The 15,923-nt window shown below is 44.1% G+C and overlaps 1 protein-coding gene across 1 annotated transcript in view; it reads right to left on the reverse strand.

Annotated features, from left to right (window-relative positions):
• Positions 1 to 15,923, reverse strand: part of LOC140207982 (uncharacterized) — a 52,017-nt gene that overhangs the window by 17,058 nt on the left and 19,036 nt on the right. Inside the window, 4 exon segments of the mRNA XM_072276514.1 lie at positions 942 to 2,679; positions 8,697 to 8,762; positions 8,862 to 9,033; positions 9,931 to 10,090. Of these exon segments, the coding sequence (XP_072132615.1) occupies positions 942 to 2,679; positions 8,697 to 8,762; positions 8,862 to 9,033; positions 9,931 to 10,090 (2,136 nt within the window).

Below are 15,923 nucleotides of genomic sequence, written 5' to 3' on the forward strand. Positions count from 1 at the left end.
TTTGCGGTGTAATATATAATTGGTGTAAAAAATTATATTGTACTATTCTAAGTCGTACGTTTATTGCATTTGTCATACTGTCAAGACACAGTCTTGACCAATTTGTTTCATCAATATTGATATTCAGATATGTTTCCCATTTTTGTTTTGACTTGTGGATTTCTTGTTAAATTGCCTGTTTTTGAATGAAATTATACATAAAAATATTTTTTTAACTTTTCCTTATTGAATTAAAATTTCAATTTCATTGGGTTTTGGCAAAAACATTGTTTGGACCAATTTGTCTTTTCAATAAGCCCTTTCTTGAATGTAACAAAAGAAAGTGTTAATTGTTATTTTATATTTATTCATTAATTGTTCAAATGACATCAATATACCTCGTTCATAACAGTCTCCTATAGATCTAATCCCTTTTTGGTACCAATTATATAAAAGTTGATTATCCATTGTAAAAGGAATAAGCCTGTTTTGAATCAAAGGTCTCATTGCTAATAAAGATTTCTTTATTTCATTATCAACGTTTATTTTATTCCATAGATCAATCAAATGTTTTAATATAGGAGATTCTTTCTTGTCCGTCACCGGGAAGGGGGTGTGAAGCTCTGATCCACCCGTTGGAGTCAGTGTCAGTCTGGGTATCAGTAACATGAGAAGGAACATTGTCAATGGACGTGTCACAGGCAGTGAGAAACACGGTCATTCCTGTGATTTACTACCATTAAACCAATGGCCATTGTTCACTCATCTGATGATATCCCCAGCATACCTTCACAAGGAAGCACAGAACCCTCCCTTCCTTGTTGATTACTGACTGATCACATAGGTATTTTTTTCACAATTCTTCACAATCTGATTTACTACAATTTTGCCCAAATTCAGTCACATTGAAACAACACAATGGAACAGTTCCACAGTTCAGAGAGAGAGATAAGTCAAGTTACCTCAACTTTTGGCATTTGTGTAGCCCGGGTCCCAGCCGCTGGATTCCTTCACACTGAATCTGGCAGTTCCCCAGGGCGAGGTGTTTTATTGTATCACAGAGTCCGATGGCATGAGACAGGACAGCGCAGTCAATCGGGGTCAGCGTCATACCACCGAATGAAAGTGTTTCCACAGATCCCAGTGCGGCCTGAGCCAGCCCGCTATTCTGAGACTCAAACAGGTAGTGCAATGTGTTCAGGAGGCTCCTTTTACCAGCTGCACTCTCTGTGTTTCCACTCTGGCGTTTAACCTGTTCCTTCACCCAGTCAATCACCCGGCAGGTTGTTTCATGAGGAAATGGACCCAGAAACTCCTCCAGGCCCCGAGCTGTCATTGGGGAGGACAGACCAGCAACAAAACGGAGATACACATCAAATCGCCCATCTGTCGTGTTGTGGGCTTCACTGAGGGATTTCAGGATATTCCCGGGATGTGGATTCAGAAATAGTGCGACTGCAGCAACAAACTCTTGGATGGTGAGGTGTGGGAATGTGTACACCACGCTGCGGGCCGAATCGTCTCTTTCCAAAAGCTCCATCAGGAAGCCGGACAGGAATTGGGAATGCTGCAGATTGTAGTTGATCAAATCTCCATCTGTAAACACAATCTTCTTATCGAGCACTCCTCTGAAGGCCATCTGACCAACCCTGAGTAACACATCACGGGGGTTCTCAATCTCACGGCCGTGGTTTTTCAGGATGTTGTAAATATAGTAGGAGAACAGTTGGGTGATGGTCTTGGGAACTCGCTGCGGGTCCCTGACTCTTTGTGTGAAGAAGGGGCCCAGTGCTAGAGCGAGGATCCAGCAGTAGGAGGGGTTGTAGCTCATGGTGTACAGGATCTCGTTCTCCTCCACGTGTTTGAAAACAGCTGCTGCCACCGTCTCATCTTCAAAATGTTTGATGAAATATTCCTTCCGTTCCTCACCAACAAAACCCAGGATTTCAACCCAGATACCGATCTCTGCCTTTTCCAATAAATGTAACGCAGTGGGACGGGTTGTCACCAGCACTGAACACCCTGGGAGCAGCTTGTGCTGGATTAAACTGTACACAATGTCAGACACCTTGCACTCCAATTCAGGATCTGTGCATGTGGACTGAGGTTCTGTGTTTCTCCGACTGTCAGCAAAATCAATTTTGTCATTGAATTCATCCAAGCCATCGAATATAAACAGCAATCCCTCTGGGTTCTTCCAGACCTCTCTCAGGATATTCTGAAAGTATGGATACTGATCCAGAATCAGTTCCTTCAGGTTTATTCTGCAGTTAATGGAGTTTAAATTCCGGAATTGGAAACTGAAGACAAAATGGAACTTTTGATATATTTTCCCCGTGGCCCAGTCATAAACAATCTTTTGCACCATTGTTGTTTTCCCGATCCCCGGGACTCCGGCCACTGCTGCTGAACTCCCAGATTTGGATTTACTCCAGGAAAAGCTGCTCTGGAACAACTGATAAGTCCGGAGTTTTTCCAACTCTCTGCGGAGATGTTTTTCTCTCCACTCCTCGTGGTCTCTGCCTCTTGCCAGCAGCTCATGTTCCACCAATGTCCGATCTCGAACAGTAGAAATGACCGTGAGCTCAGCATATCGATCAACCAGCTGGAAAACCTTCACCTTCTCCGTCATCAGGATCGTGTTCACTCTCAGTGTTTCAGTCTGTGCCCGCAGAGTCTCCTTGTGTTTCTGTTGAACATCTTCCATGGGAACAAAGAACATTGACAAATTGTTAGATGTCTCAACTCAGTATTTAAGCACACAAAAGTTAGCTCAAAGCTATTGCATTAATTGGATTCATCAATGGACGTTCGTACAGTAAAGTAAATTCGATTAACAGACCCCTAACTGGACAGAGAGACGTGGTCTAGATAAACACCATATCATCACATTTCTACATTAATTGTGCTGTGAAGGTCAGTATTTCCCTAGTAGTTTACGTACTGGACTCCGTCCCACTACTGCCACAGATATTATTGTTCTTGTGGAAGAACTTTGAAAGCCCACTGTTGAGGTGGCTCATAGAGATGGAGAAAAGCATTCTGTCAAAGAAACAGGTCGGGGAATCACAGCTTCCGCTCTCCTCCCACCATTACTGATTCAAAATGCAAAGTATATTTGTTGATCAACACGTGCACCGTGGCTGGGTGGTTGGGAGAGAAAATGGCACTGTCTTGTTCAGGAGATTGAGATAGTCAGCATTTTGACACAAAACGCAGATAATCCCTCCTTCCATCATCACAGATGCTGCTCCGCTCACTGAGTTCCTCCACAAGATAGTTTGAGACGGCAGATATGCAGTCTCGTGTCTCTTAAAGAGTATGTTTTGTAAATACTCAACAGATTCAACATACACAAGTGTAAAGGAGAAGGAAATAATTGTTATTTCGGATCTGATGTAGCACAAAAAAAATCGGATAAAGAACGCAATGAAAAACACAACAGATACGTACGATACAGGAGTCACTCTGACCTCAGGTGGTTCTGACCGAAAATGTTAAAGTCGTGCTGGTGGTGGGGTGGGGGCTGTTAGTTGTGGAGGGGTGGCTTAGTGATTGGAAGTGTTGATCAGTCTTACTGCTTGAGGAAAGTAACTGGTTTTGAGTCTGGTGCTCCTGCTGCGGATGCTACGTAGCCTCTTCCCTCATGGGAGAGGGGCAAACAGACCACAGGCAGGATTAGTGGGATCCTGATGCTGCTGGCCCTTTTCCGGAGCCTTTCTGTATATACGTCCCTGATGGAAGGTAGGCTGGGGGTGCCGGTGATGTGTTAGGCAGTTTTGACGACCCGTTGCAGAGCCTTCCAGTCTGTCACTGTTATGCAGCATGTTGGCCTGCCCTCTGCAGCACAGACGCGAGTGTAGATGTGAGTATAGGTCAGACAACGTCTGTGGAAAGGGGGGAAAGGGGAGATGCTACCGGTCTGTGACTTGAAATACAAGTTTGAAAACCATGCTGATCACAGGTCAGGTGGTGAAGAAGAAATCATTGATCGAGGGATTTCGGTAGCAGGTGTTACAGGATTCCAGCTGTGACAGGATCTGCATGGAACATAGAACAGCACAAGAATAGGCCCTTCGGCTCATAACGTTGGTGCCATCATGATGCCACATCAAACTCATTCCAGTGGTAACTATTCCTCTCATTCCCTGATTGTTAACGAGCCTGGCTACAATATTAACATCTGGCGGCATCACCATCCCCGGCAGCATATTGCAGGCACCCATCACTCTGTGTAAAAGACAATGTACTGGATATCTTTCGCCCATCTCACCCCAAATGAATAACCTCTATTATCTGATATATCTACACAGGGAAGACTTTATCTTCAACTCAATGTTATAATCCAATATATGGTCTCCCTTCAACACTTCACACTTAAAATAAAATAATCTAAGTTTGTCTACCCACTCCTTAAGGTCTATCTAAACTGATTTAGAATCTGAGCGGCAAATCTCTTCAGCATCCATCTCATCTTTCCTGTAATGGGGGACAGAATTGCACCAATGCTCCAAGTGCAGCCAAACGGAAGTTTTATCCAGCTGCGACATCAAGATTCACATTTAGGGAGCTCTGGACATGGACATCAAGATGCCTCCAGACATGAATGATGTAAGGGTCGTGATCTTGACTCTATATTTCCCCGATATATTTCATCACCTGAATTGCAACAACTCACACTTCTCCGGATTAAACCCCATTTGATATTTCCCGATCTATATCCTGATGGAGTCTTTCACTCTCTTCACTCTCCACAGCTCAGTGTCTCATTTCAGCATCATAAATCTTATGTTTCCCTTTCGGACTAAATCTACAACCTCTCTCGACGGTGTTGCCTCGTTGACTTTAATCTCCTTTAAACCCGGACCCAAATTCTGATCAGCTGATATTTAGTCGATCCCACATTCCTGATGGGGGTATCACAACCACGGATTCGGCAGCGCATCAGATTCTGCAATTGCTCTTGTAAAAATGCACGTGTCAGCTAATTATTATTTCGTTGTGATAGTATTTAACTCTATTCATTCCGTCATAGTGTTTCTCGAGACTTGGACACAGCAACGCTTCGCTGCCTGCATCCCGGCTTACCTGAGAAATTGGACCGTCGAGTCAACTGACTCTGAAGACTGGCGGTATTCGTTTTATTCTTAGTTGTTCTTTTCAACCGCAGTGTAACCTTCGTTTTCCATTTGGAAGTTTTAGTTAACGGCCCTGTATGGCCAGGCGTTTATTGATTTATTTTCCCTTTAACACAGTTCGCATTAAAGTCTGTGAACTACCGAGCTGCTTCAGTGTCTCTCACTCCACATTTGGACCATATCTGAACCTGGTGACAGGGGGTTTGCCCAACAACAGCTGCTCCCAGTCTAACCCTTTGCCATTTAATCTGGCTGCCCCAGTTTATGTTTCCCACAACCTGAACCGGATTATTGGTAGACCTCTCCTTATTCATAAACATCTGGGATCAGGCGTTGTGTTCACTCTCCCCACAGGCTCTCCCACTGAAACCCGAGTATCTTGAGGCTTACATCCCAATACCAGCTGTAGTGCGGTCTCTCCTCTAGTTCGGACATCACACACATTATTCCCAGAGTATATAGTGCCATCGGAGATTCCGAAAATATTCTTGCAGTGAGGAGGTGTGACAGAATATGTTAGGCCATCAGCCACACAGGGAAAATTAAAATTACCCCCCTACAACGAACTTTCTGCTTTTGCATCCTTCCAGAATTTGCCTACACATCAGTTCCTCTATCTCTTGATGACTACTGGGGGATGTTTAGTAAAATCCCATCAGTGATTGTATCTGTCTTGTTGTTGAGCTCTCCCCATATTGCGTCAGTGCTGAACTCCTCAGTATGTCCTCTCTGAGTGCAGCTGCGAAATTACCCAGATCAGTAAATAAACCCCTAGAACTGTATTGCCTCCTCTCTCAAATCTGAAATATCACAACTCTGGAATATCCAGATAGCACTTATGTCCCTTCCTCAAACAAGTCTTCATAAAGGCCACAACATCACACCTCCATGTGCTTATCCACTGGCAAGGTCCAACTACCTGACCCACAGCACTCTCTCCACTGAACTAACCGCTTCAGACACAACCATCTGATCATGTTCATTTACCCGGCACCGCCGGCCTTACAATGAGATTTATGAGCCTAACCTGTATCTTCCTTCGTCCGGACTAGGCAGGAGATACTGCAGCTGGACAAGTGTTTGGAATTTCAGTGGAGAGTATTCTGGACATAGAGACCATTTGTCTCAGTTATGGAAAGGGATGGTGATATTCGGAGTATTGAGGTCCTAAATCGGGGAAGGCAGATGTCAATGTAAGACAGGGTCTGGATGAAGTGTGGAAACAGTTACTGCAGCTGAACACTGACTTTACAAAAGGTCAACACGAGAACGTCTGCCGACGCTGGAAATCCAAATGTTGGAGAAGCTCAGCAGGTCAGGCAACATCGACGGAAATGAATACACTTTCTGACAATCTAATATGGAAGGATTCTGCCAGGAGTGTGTGACATCTCTCAGTGTGTCAGGAACCTGTCCGGGTGTTTGGAATCTTAGTGTGTCAGGACCCTGTCAGGGATGTATGGGGTCTCCCAGTGTCTCAGGACCCTGCTAGAGATGTGTGTGCTCTCCATTCAATTATTAGGGTGAAATCGGGAGCGTAGGAAAACAGTGATTGTTGAAATCCTTACTTTAGAAAATGTGACAGTGGTAGAAATGATGTTCTTCAATAATCAGGAAGAGAATCTTTTTTCATATTCAGAAATGTGTGTGGGAATTTCACTGTCGTTACTGTTCCTTCAGTAAGCAACATAAAGAACAGTCAATAACAAGTTTGCAGGTTTGCAGAGATTTACTAAATCCATGGTGCAGGGAAATGAGGGGATTATTGTCTGAATGTGGACTGGAGAAAGCACTAACAGAGGTAACAGAGACGTGATCAGTTTGTAAAGATCCTAATTCACTAACTTCTGGTCCCATATGTAAATTAACATCTTTGGAATTTGTTCTTGAAAATGAAAGAGGCTGAACTGGGTTGTTGTTGTTTTTTTTTTTTTTTTTTTTTTTTTTTTGCCGAGACTCCTTATGTTTCTGTTCAAGGGCTTCGAATAATCAGAGCTAATATGAGCTGATGCAACATTAATACATTTTGCGATATCTGCCTTTCCCTCGCCATACCCCTCTGTTAAATGTGGGGTTGTGTGATCCAACACAGTCAGTGATTATGAAGCCTTACAGTCTCGTGAGCCCATGCACTGTCCCGGGTTCCGTTTTCACCGACACGATGTGCTTACCGATATAGTGAGCTTCTCATCCACACGGCCCCAATTTAGTTAATTGCAATATTATTTATAGGCACTTTCAGTCCTTTGCACCTTCCCTGCCGGAGTCCACAACACTTGGTTTATCTGTACTAAATCCCATCTCTCAACCTTCCACAGTGTCCATCACAAAAACCGGCACACATGAATTTCAGCTTCTGTGGACTGAGCTGAGGATTTTGCCCCCATCTCAGCCTCACTATCACTGTCTCCTGATGGACTGCCCAGGATTATTGAGTTTGCAATTAAACTGCATAACTGTAGCAGTGTTTGCACTAAGGGAGTGAAGATGTGAACAGAGTGGGGTTCGTAGGCTGTTTTAGGGTTGAACAGACCAGTTGGAGTGTTACCTGGTTTTCTGATTAAAATGAAGCCAGTATTGCTATTCTGTGACTAGAACTTCAATGGACGCCCAACTCTGAGAAAATAATGATCTGCAGGAAATGAGATAGTTTAGAAAATGGTTTAGGTTGAGACTGTTCAGGAGGTGGTAGTGGCTGGCAAAACAAGGATTTGACTTTTTGGTGTGAAGAAATATCCATTTTTTTCCATCTTCTAGATCGCCCTGTTCTCCACCCAGACTCCAGTGGATGGATCTGTAGTGCGGGCCCCAGAGCTGTGTGACCACTTTCCTCAAACGCGCCAGCTCTCTGCCTCCAATGTCCTGCAATGTCCTTTCAATGTCCTTTGAAAACTCTGCCTCTAGCAAACATGTTTCCCTGTGTCTCACTGTGTTCTCTGTCACAGCGCCAATATTACAACCGTTCGTGAAACAGAGGTTAAGTTTCAGCTTTATAAACTCTGCTTCGGCCACATCTGGGCCATTGCGTAACGTTCCGATCGCCCCACTAAAGAAGGGATGTTGAGGCTTTAGAGAGGGAGCAGAAGAGGCTTACCAGGAAGCTGCCTGGTTTATAGGGCATGTGCTATTATGAAAGACTTCATAACATTGTTTTCTGTGGATCATCAGAGGCGGAGGGGAGCTCTGACACAGGGTGACAAGATTATGCCAGGCATAGATAGAGCGGACAGAGAGAATCGTGTTCCTCTCGGTTCATGTGTCTATTACCAGAGCGAATACATTGATGGAGAAAGGGTTAGAGTGAACGGAGATGTGAGGGATAGATTTTTTTTTTTTTTTTAATCAGACAGTCGTCACTGCCTGGTAAGGTGGTAGAGGCAAATTCTCCGAAGCTTTTAAGAGAGGTTTGGAGAGACACATGGATGTAAGGAAGATGGAGGCATCTGAACATTGTGTCGAAAAGAGAGATTAGTGTTTGAGGATGTTTGATTTGCTTCTTAGCTGTTTCGGCACAATATTGTTTGCCTAATGGCTTGTTTCTGTGTCGTACTCTTCAATATTCAGTGCCTGTTCACTTACCTTTCAGCTTATTGAGAATCTTGAGTAAACCTTGAGCGGGATTTGATCGATAGGAGGGATCAGAACCTGTTTGAATTGAAACAAATTGAGCAAATGAGTTGTGTAAAATTGTAAGTTGTGATGTGTTGCAATCCAAATTTTAATTAATCTCTGATATTATCTCACCATAAATCTGTATTTCCTTTAGTATTTTGTCCAGCTTTGGGACACCATTCCGCATTTTCACAAAGGTTTCCCACATCACCCTCCGGGCGCGGGAGCCTTTCTCCATCACCAGGCTCAGGAGGAGTTTAGAACTGTCAGCCCGCTCTCCCTGGTCAGCAAGATCTGAGATTTTCTGTGAAGAGTAACAGTGAACATATTGGGGACTGAACGATTCACACAGAGAATGAGAAGTAAATGATGTGCTCTGTAACGGGATCACACTGAGCAGTCACCCGGGCGGGTGCTGATTCTGTCTGGACATGGACTGTACATTCTAAGTGCAGAGCACACGGAGGGACATTCACCGTGAACCTGGTCCACCGGTCAATGAGATCCTGGCTGGTCTGTGACCGCTTAATTGACGTGGCACCAAATCCATAAATAGTTCCTCACCAGATTTGACGGTGTAAAGAGAAATCAGAAAATAACGATCACAGATGAAGAAAGAAGTCAGGAGGTTTTCAAAAAAGAGTGAGCAGTCTCAGGGAGGTTTCAGTCCGCCAGTGTCCAACCTGACAGCGGATTACCGGCTGACACCTGTCGCCTTTCCATTGCCTTTGCCGGTGGAGGTTTATTCAGTGATTACACATTACAACATGGCAGTATTCCCCCATCCACACTGTCTGCAGTTACAGATTGCAACACAATCATCTCCACGCAGAACAGAACACACTCGAGCTCCTGTGACGTTCACTGATGATGTCCAGGTTCTCACTGACATCCCGCAGTCACACTGTACAGCCTTCGCAATCTGAAACCTCCGGTCATATTTCCATTTAATACCGTAATCCCACACAGCTGTTACCTGCTGAACTCACTCTGAACATTGAACAGCTACCCGCCAGTCCGTAGGGTCTTTTCTCCTCTTTCCATCACTGGTTCAGATTCACATGTTTGTGATTCTATGTACTGTATTTATTTCCCAGTTGTTCTTTTATCTAATTCCATATCCGACGAGTCAGCTTTCCGACACGCATCCCATCAGTCCTGTTATGTGGGAAACTTCAAACACATTCTCCCTCCCACTCACCCGGTGTTCCTCTCCACTGAACTGATTCTCTGCCGTTAACGCCAGGCTCACTCCATACACCCCTCTTTCCATCGCCTGCTCCAGCCTGTCCCGGTAGAATTCCGTCAAATGCAGCAGCTGGGCGTCGTTCCAGCTTGCCAGGAGCTCGGTGATCACTGAGCTCGGATCTGTGAAGGAAAATGGGGAAAATTAAAGAAATTATCGACCCCCTATTGGGCAGCAACTTTCTTTGTGGAACATAAAGATTGTACGGCAGGTCACCAAACACAGTCAGAGATATATGTAGTAGGGGGAGAGGGATCTGAATTTTACTATTTTCGCTGTCGCACCTGATTCTCACCGCCTCCTTTCTGTTTAACATCGCCTGGCATTGACACCTATGGCAATATATGGTTTGAGTCTACATAGAAACACAATTTGACATCCTGAGCAATGCAATTCCACCCATAACATCGCGGCATATTGTCCAGAACCACGACATTTTCTCCGGCAGGATTTTAACATCATTATTAGCGCCTAATCTCCGGTCAAGATACATTTACACATTCATCTGGCTGTTATGAGATAGTTACATGGCACCTTGTTTAACAAACGTAGACGCACCAGATATCAAAAACAGCAAGCTGGCAAAAACAGATTTGCAATAACTAAAGCAAAATGTTGGAATTATTGAACAAGACAGACAGTACGTTGATACATCAGATTGAAGACCGCGTAATCAAAGCTGAGCCTATCTGTAGCAGCCATGTATCTACTCTCTATTCTATCTACACTGTATTCTGTGTTTCGTAGTTATGATTTCCTTATGCTCCGGAGTGGGGTGGTGGCGGGTGAAAGTGAAGGGAATCAGTTTCATATTTGTGCTTTGTTCACAGCTGGGAACTAACGGATGTCATATATTTTATTATTATCCACTCAAATACACTGAACTTACACTTCGGTAGACTTCCGTTTCATTGCTACCAGATTGTAGGTTTTCTGATTTCTAATAAGGGATCGAATACACCAACCTTTACAATCAATATCGGAGCTGAGAGCACGTCATACAACTATAACAAATCCGTGGGGGTCGCCAATAATGACAATTGGGTTTGGATACACTCTCAACAAATGTTTCTCGATCTGACGATTATTTTCAATACAAGACCATAAGATTTAGGAGCAGAAGTAGATATTTCGGCCCATCCAGTCCGCTCCGCCATACAATCATAGACTGATCTAATTCTTCCAGTCATCCCCACACCCCTGCCTTCTCCCCCATACCCTTCAATGTCCTGGCTGATCAACAACCTATCCCTTGCTGCCTTAAATACACCCAATGATTTGGCATCCACAGCCTCCCGTGGCAACAAATTCAATAGATTTACCACCCTTTGACTAAAGTAAGTTCTTCATACCTCAGTTCTAAATGGACGTCCTTCAATCCTGAGGTTGTGCCCTCTTGTCCTAGAATCCCCTAACATGGGAAATAACTTTGCCATATCTAATCTGCTCAGACATCATAACATTCAGAATGTTTCAATGAGATCCCCCTCATTCTCCTGATCTCCAGGGAATACAGCCCAAGAGCTGCCAGATATTCCTCATACGGTAACCCTTTCATTCCTGGAATCATTATTGTGAATCTTCTCTGAATCCACTCCAACGTCAGTATCTCCTTTCTAAAATAAGGAGCCCAAAACTGCACACAATATTCCAAGCGTGGTCTCATGAGTGCCTTATAGAGCCTCAACATCACATCCCTGCTCTTATATTCTATACCTCGAGAAATGGATGCTAACATTGCATTCGCCTTCTTCACTACCGACTGAAACTGGAGGTTAATCCTGCTGTCACTTGTAATCCACATCCCGGCTGCTGTTTGGAGGCCTGTATATAACTCCCATTAGGGTAATTTTACCCTTTCCATTTGTTAACTCAACCCATATAGACTCGACACCTTCCGATGGTATTTCAGCCCTTTCTAATGATTTAATATTATTTCTTATAGAGAGGGCCGTATCACCATATATCTGCCTAATAAAGTATCTTTCCGATACATGGTATATCCTTGGACGTTCAGTTCCCAATGGCAACCATTCTTTAGCCAAGATTCAGTGATGGCCACAACGTCATAGTTGCAAATCTGTGGCTGAATTTCAAGATCGTCCATTTTAATCCCTATGCTGCGTGCGTTCAAATACAACACTCACAGTCCAGTATTGTTTGCTTTCTCTTTTAATTGCACCACGACTCTATTACCCTGTACCTCATGCCTCTGGCTGTGATTAAGCCTGAGCTCCTGCTTGTCCTTTCTAACATCCCGCTGAAGGTTACCTTCGATTTATTTCTGTTTTCCCCTTCCTCAGCCCTATTACTCCGGTTCGCCTCCCCCCACCCCCACACGGCCACCTAGTTTAAACCCTGCCTAACAGCTCCATTAACCCTGCCTACCCGGATATTTTGGCTTCAGGTGTAACCCGTCCTTTTAGTACAGGTCGTCCCTCCCCCAGAAGTGGCCTCAGTGATCCAGGAACCGGAAGCCCTGCCCCCTTCACCAGTTTCTCAGCCAAGCATTAATTTTCCTGATCATGACATTGATGAAAACACTATCAGGAGATCACTAATAGGAAATTTTAGAACTATTAGGACACGACGCTGTGCCCGTTTCTATTCCTAAACTTTCCACGTACGATCGCGTAGCAACAAGTTTTCAAGAGTCATCAGATCTTACTGTTTCTAAAATCAAACGTCATTGAAATTTGAACACCGCATGCAAATAGAATGATCTCAATGAACAAATATATAATCGTCCCTCACACCGCAACATCTGGAGGTGATATCCTTCTATTCATAGTAAGACCATTAGTAAAACGAGTATAATAAGACTATATGACCCATCCAGTCCAATCCAACCTTATTCTCTTGCGTTCCAACTTAAACCCTCAATGTCCTGACAATCAATTACATAACAGTCTCTGCTGTATAACAATGACCGCCTCCAACAGCCTGTGTGGCAACAAATTCCACAGATTAACCATCCATTGGCTGAAAAAATTCCTCTCATCTCAGGTGTAAAGGGAAGTCTCTCTACTCTGAAGGTGCAACCTCGGATTTCAGACTCTCTGACTAATGGATATATCCTCTCCATGTCCACTCTATTCAGGCTATTCAACATTCAGAGGTTTAAGTAAGATCCCACCCAGTCCCGTCGCTCTGAACTCCACTGAGCACAGAACCAGAACCATCAAACTCTCCTCACAGTTAAAGCCCTTCATTCCTGTGATCATTCTTGTGAACAGTGTTAACAATAACTGTACTGAACACATTTTCAGGAATAGCAGGCAAAACGTAAATAATTATGAAAGTCATTTTCATTCTTATACCCAATAACTCTAACAATAAATACAACGTACTTTTGACCTCCCTCCCTAGCCAGTGCTCCTCAGTCCTTCACTATTAAAGAAACTCAATATTTCTGTTCTCATATCTCCCACATTGGGCTCCAGCTGACCTGTTGATCCCACTCACTCCTTTTGCTTCGGTGACCCTGAACCCTCTTGACAAGAGACACAGATCAGAGGACAGTACAGCACAGGAACAGGTCCTACGGCCCTCAATGTTGTTCTTAACCAATCAATTTAGCAATCAAATAGCCAGCGAAACTAATCTCTTCTGCGGACGCAATGTCCATATCCTTCCATTTTTCACGCATTCATGAGGCGATCTAAATCTCTCTTAAAAGTCCCGCCCCACACCATGTATCTGCCACTCCCATCGCCCCCGGCAGCATGTTCCAACGGCGCACCACTCTCTGTGCAAGAAACTGTTACCCTTCACGCCACTTTTCAAATTAACCCTCTCACCTTAAATGCATGGCCTCTGTTCTTAGACATTTTAACCATTGTCTAAATATGCCTCTCATAATCTTATAAACCTTGATGAAGATTCAAACCAGCCTGAACCTCTCCAGAGAAACTCCATCTTTAACCAACTTTTCATTACACTTCATGCCCTCTATTCTAGGAAATATCCTGGTAAACCTCTTCTGCGCACTCTTCAAAGTCCAGACATCCTTCCTTTTATGAAGCGACCAGAACTGTATGAAATAGTCCAGATGTGGCCTAAGTCAAGTTTTATGAAGCTGCAACATGACTTCCGGAATTCTGAATGCAATATCTTGACTAATAATGCCATTTGCCCTTTTAATCCCCCCTGTCCATCTGTGTTGTCTCTTTCAGGGAGCAATGAACTTGGACTCCAAGGTCCCTGTGCTTATGGACACTGGTAAAGGTCCTGAATTTAACAGTGTACTGTCTCATTCCATTTGATCTACCGAGGTGCCAAGATGATCATCACTGCTCAAATCTCACTGAGTTTTATCAGGTCCTGTGGAATTTATTGCTGAGTTCGCAAGTACGGGAAGGAACAGATGCAGAGAAAGACTGACTTGTAGCAGCATCACAGACAAGTTCATTCAGATAACACACGGTACATAAATTATGCAGTTCTGTTTCACTATCAATATAGAAATACAAATTTTATGTCATTAACAATATACAAATATATATTTTGTATCAATAACCGTAAGTTTACATTATATTATCAACAGCCACTGGGACATCCTGTAGGCCCAGGAAGGGTCTGGTTATTCCTTCTCTTTAAACACACAGACAACAGGAATAGGAGCAGGCCGCTCGTCCCCTTGGGACTGTCCTGCATTGAATAAGTCCCCGGGTTAGTCCACTACTACCTTCCAACACCACTCCTATCCCCACTTTCCGCAATCAAGCCGATAGGCCGAGCGGACTCCTCCTCCCTCTCAGCGATACATCTGACACCATCTGCAGGAGACTCTTCACAAACGCCTCCAACTTTCCTCGGATAGAAATGGCAATAAATCAAAAAGCGGGACATTTACTTTGAGTTTTGTTCTGCTCCGACGGGGAGGTCGGTGTGGGAAGGTAACGGACTCAGCCGGGGTAACACCCTCTCGGCTGGTGCGTCTCCGCTATTGGTGTAAGCACTGACTGACATCTCTTCACATCAATGGAAATAACCTGGCTCTTAAGTTCTCTGTTGACAGCGGCGGTGGGGGTGGGGGGTCACGTGCTTAGTCCTTCAGCCGTTCGCCCGTCTCGGCGCGAGCCGGGAAGCGCGTGTATGACGTAAGGTAGCGCCTGTATGACGCAAGGTACCGCACACATGGCGTCAGATCCCGGTGAGGGGGAGCATGATATTTTAAAACACCTGAATAGAAGTTTAATATGATTGCAGGCGGATAACAAAATCAGTCATTTCTTTCGTCTGGCTGTGCCGTTGCTGGTGGAGCGGGTAGCATGCTGGTTGTCTCCAAATGGATCACAAAAGCACAGATAATTTGTGAAGGACTTCTAGTGCAATTTAGTTTCGCGTAGCTTTAAGAGTGCAGGATCTCGTTGTTCAGTATTTTGAAAATCATCTGTTTTACTTGTTATGTACCCCTAGGTGTCATTTTTTTACGGACTATACCTTTAAAAAGAGAGAGAGAGAGAGTTTTTCAACACAATCACCTTGTTAAAAACAGAGAGAGAGGCGAAGACTGCCTTGAGATAGTGTTATGGTTTCTCTGCAGCATTTTTACACTTTTGCAAGGACACTGCCAGCTTCTGTGTTCTTAAAGAGAGAGGAGGGAGGAGCTAATTGATGGATAGCTGGTGTTCAGCATGGTGAGATAAATAGAAGGTCAGCTAATAGACTGAAGGGCACATGGTTTTGGACACTAGATGAGATTTGAGTGCCCAGAGAAAAGTTGGTGTTTGGAGGATCGGTCAGGTGAATCGATTAGTGATTCTCGCAGTGTGGAAAAGGTGTGACCAGTGGGAAGTTATTTGTGTGACCAATCCTCGCCTGGGTTGATAACTCACACACTGAAGACGGTCTCCTTTTTTTGTGGTCACATTCGGTGACTTTAAAGGAAGAGAAGAGGGGAGTGGAGGGTTTGAAACAGAAGAAACCTAGTGACAAAGAGGTCA

Source organism: Mobula birostris, chromosome 13 (genome assembly GCF_030028105.1).
Source record: "Mobula birostris isolate sMobBir1 chromosome 13, sMobBir1.hap1, whole genome shotgun sequence".
NCBI classification, from domain to species: domain Eukaryota; kingdom Metazoa; phylum Chordata; class Chondrichthyes; order Myliobatiformes; family Myliobatidae; genus Mobula; species Mobula birostris.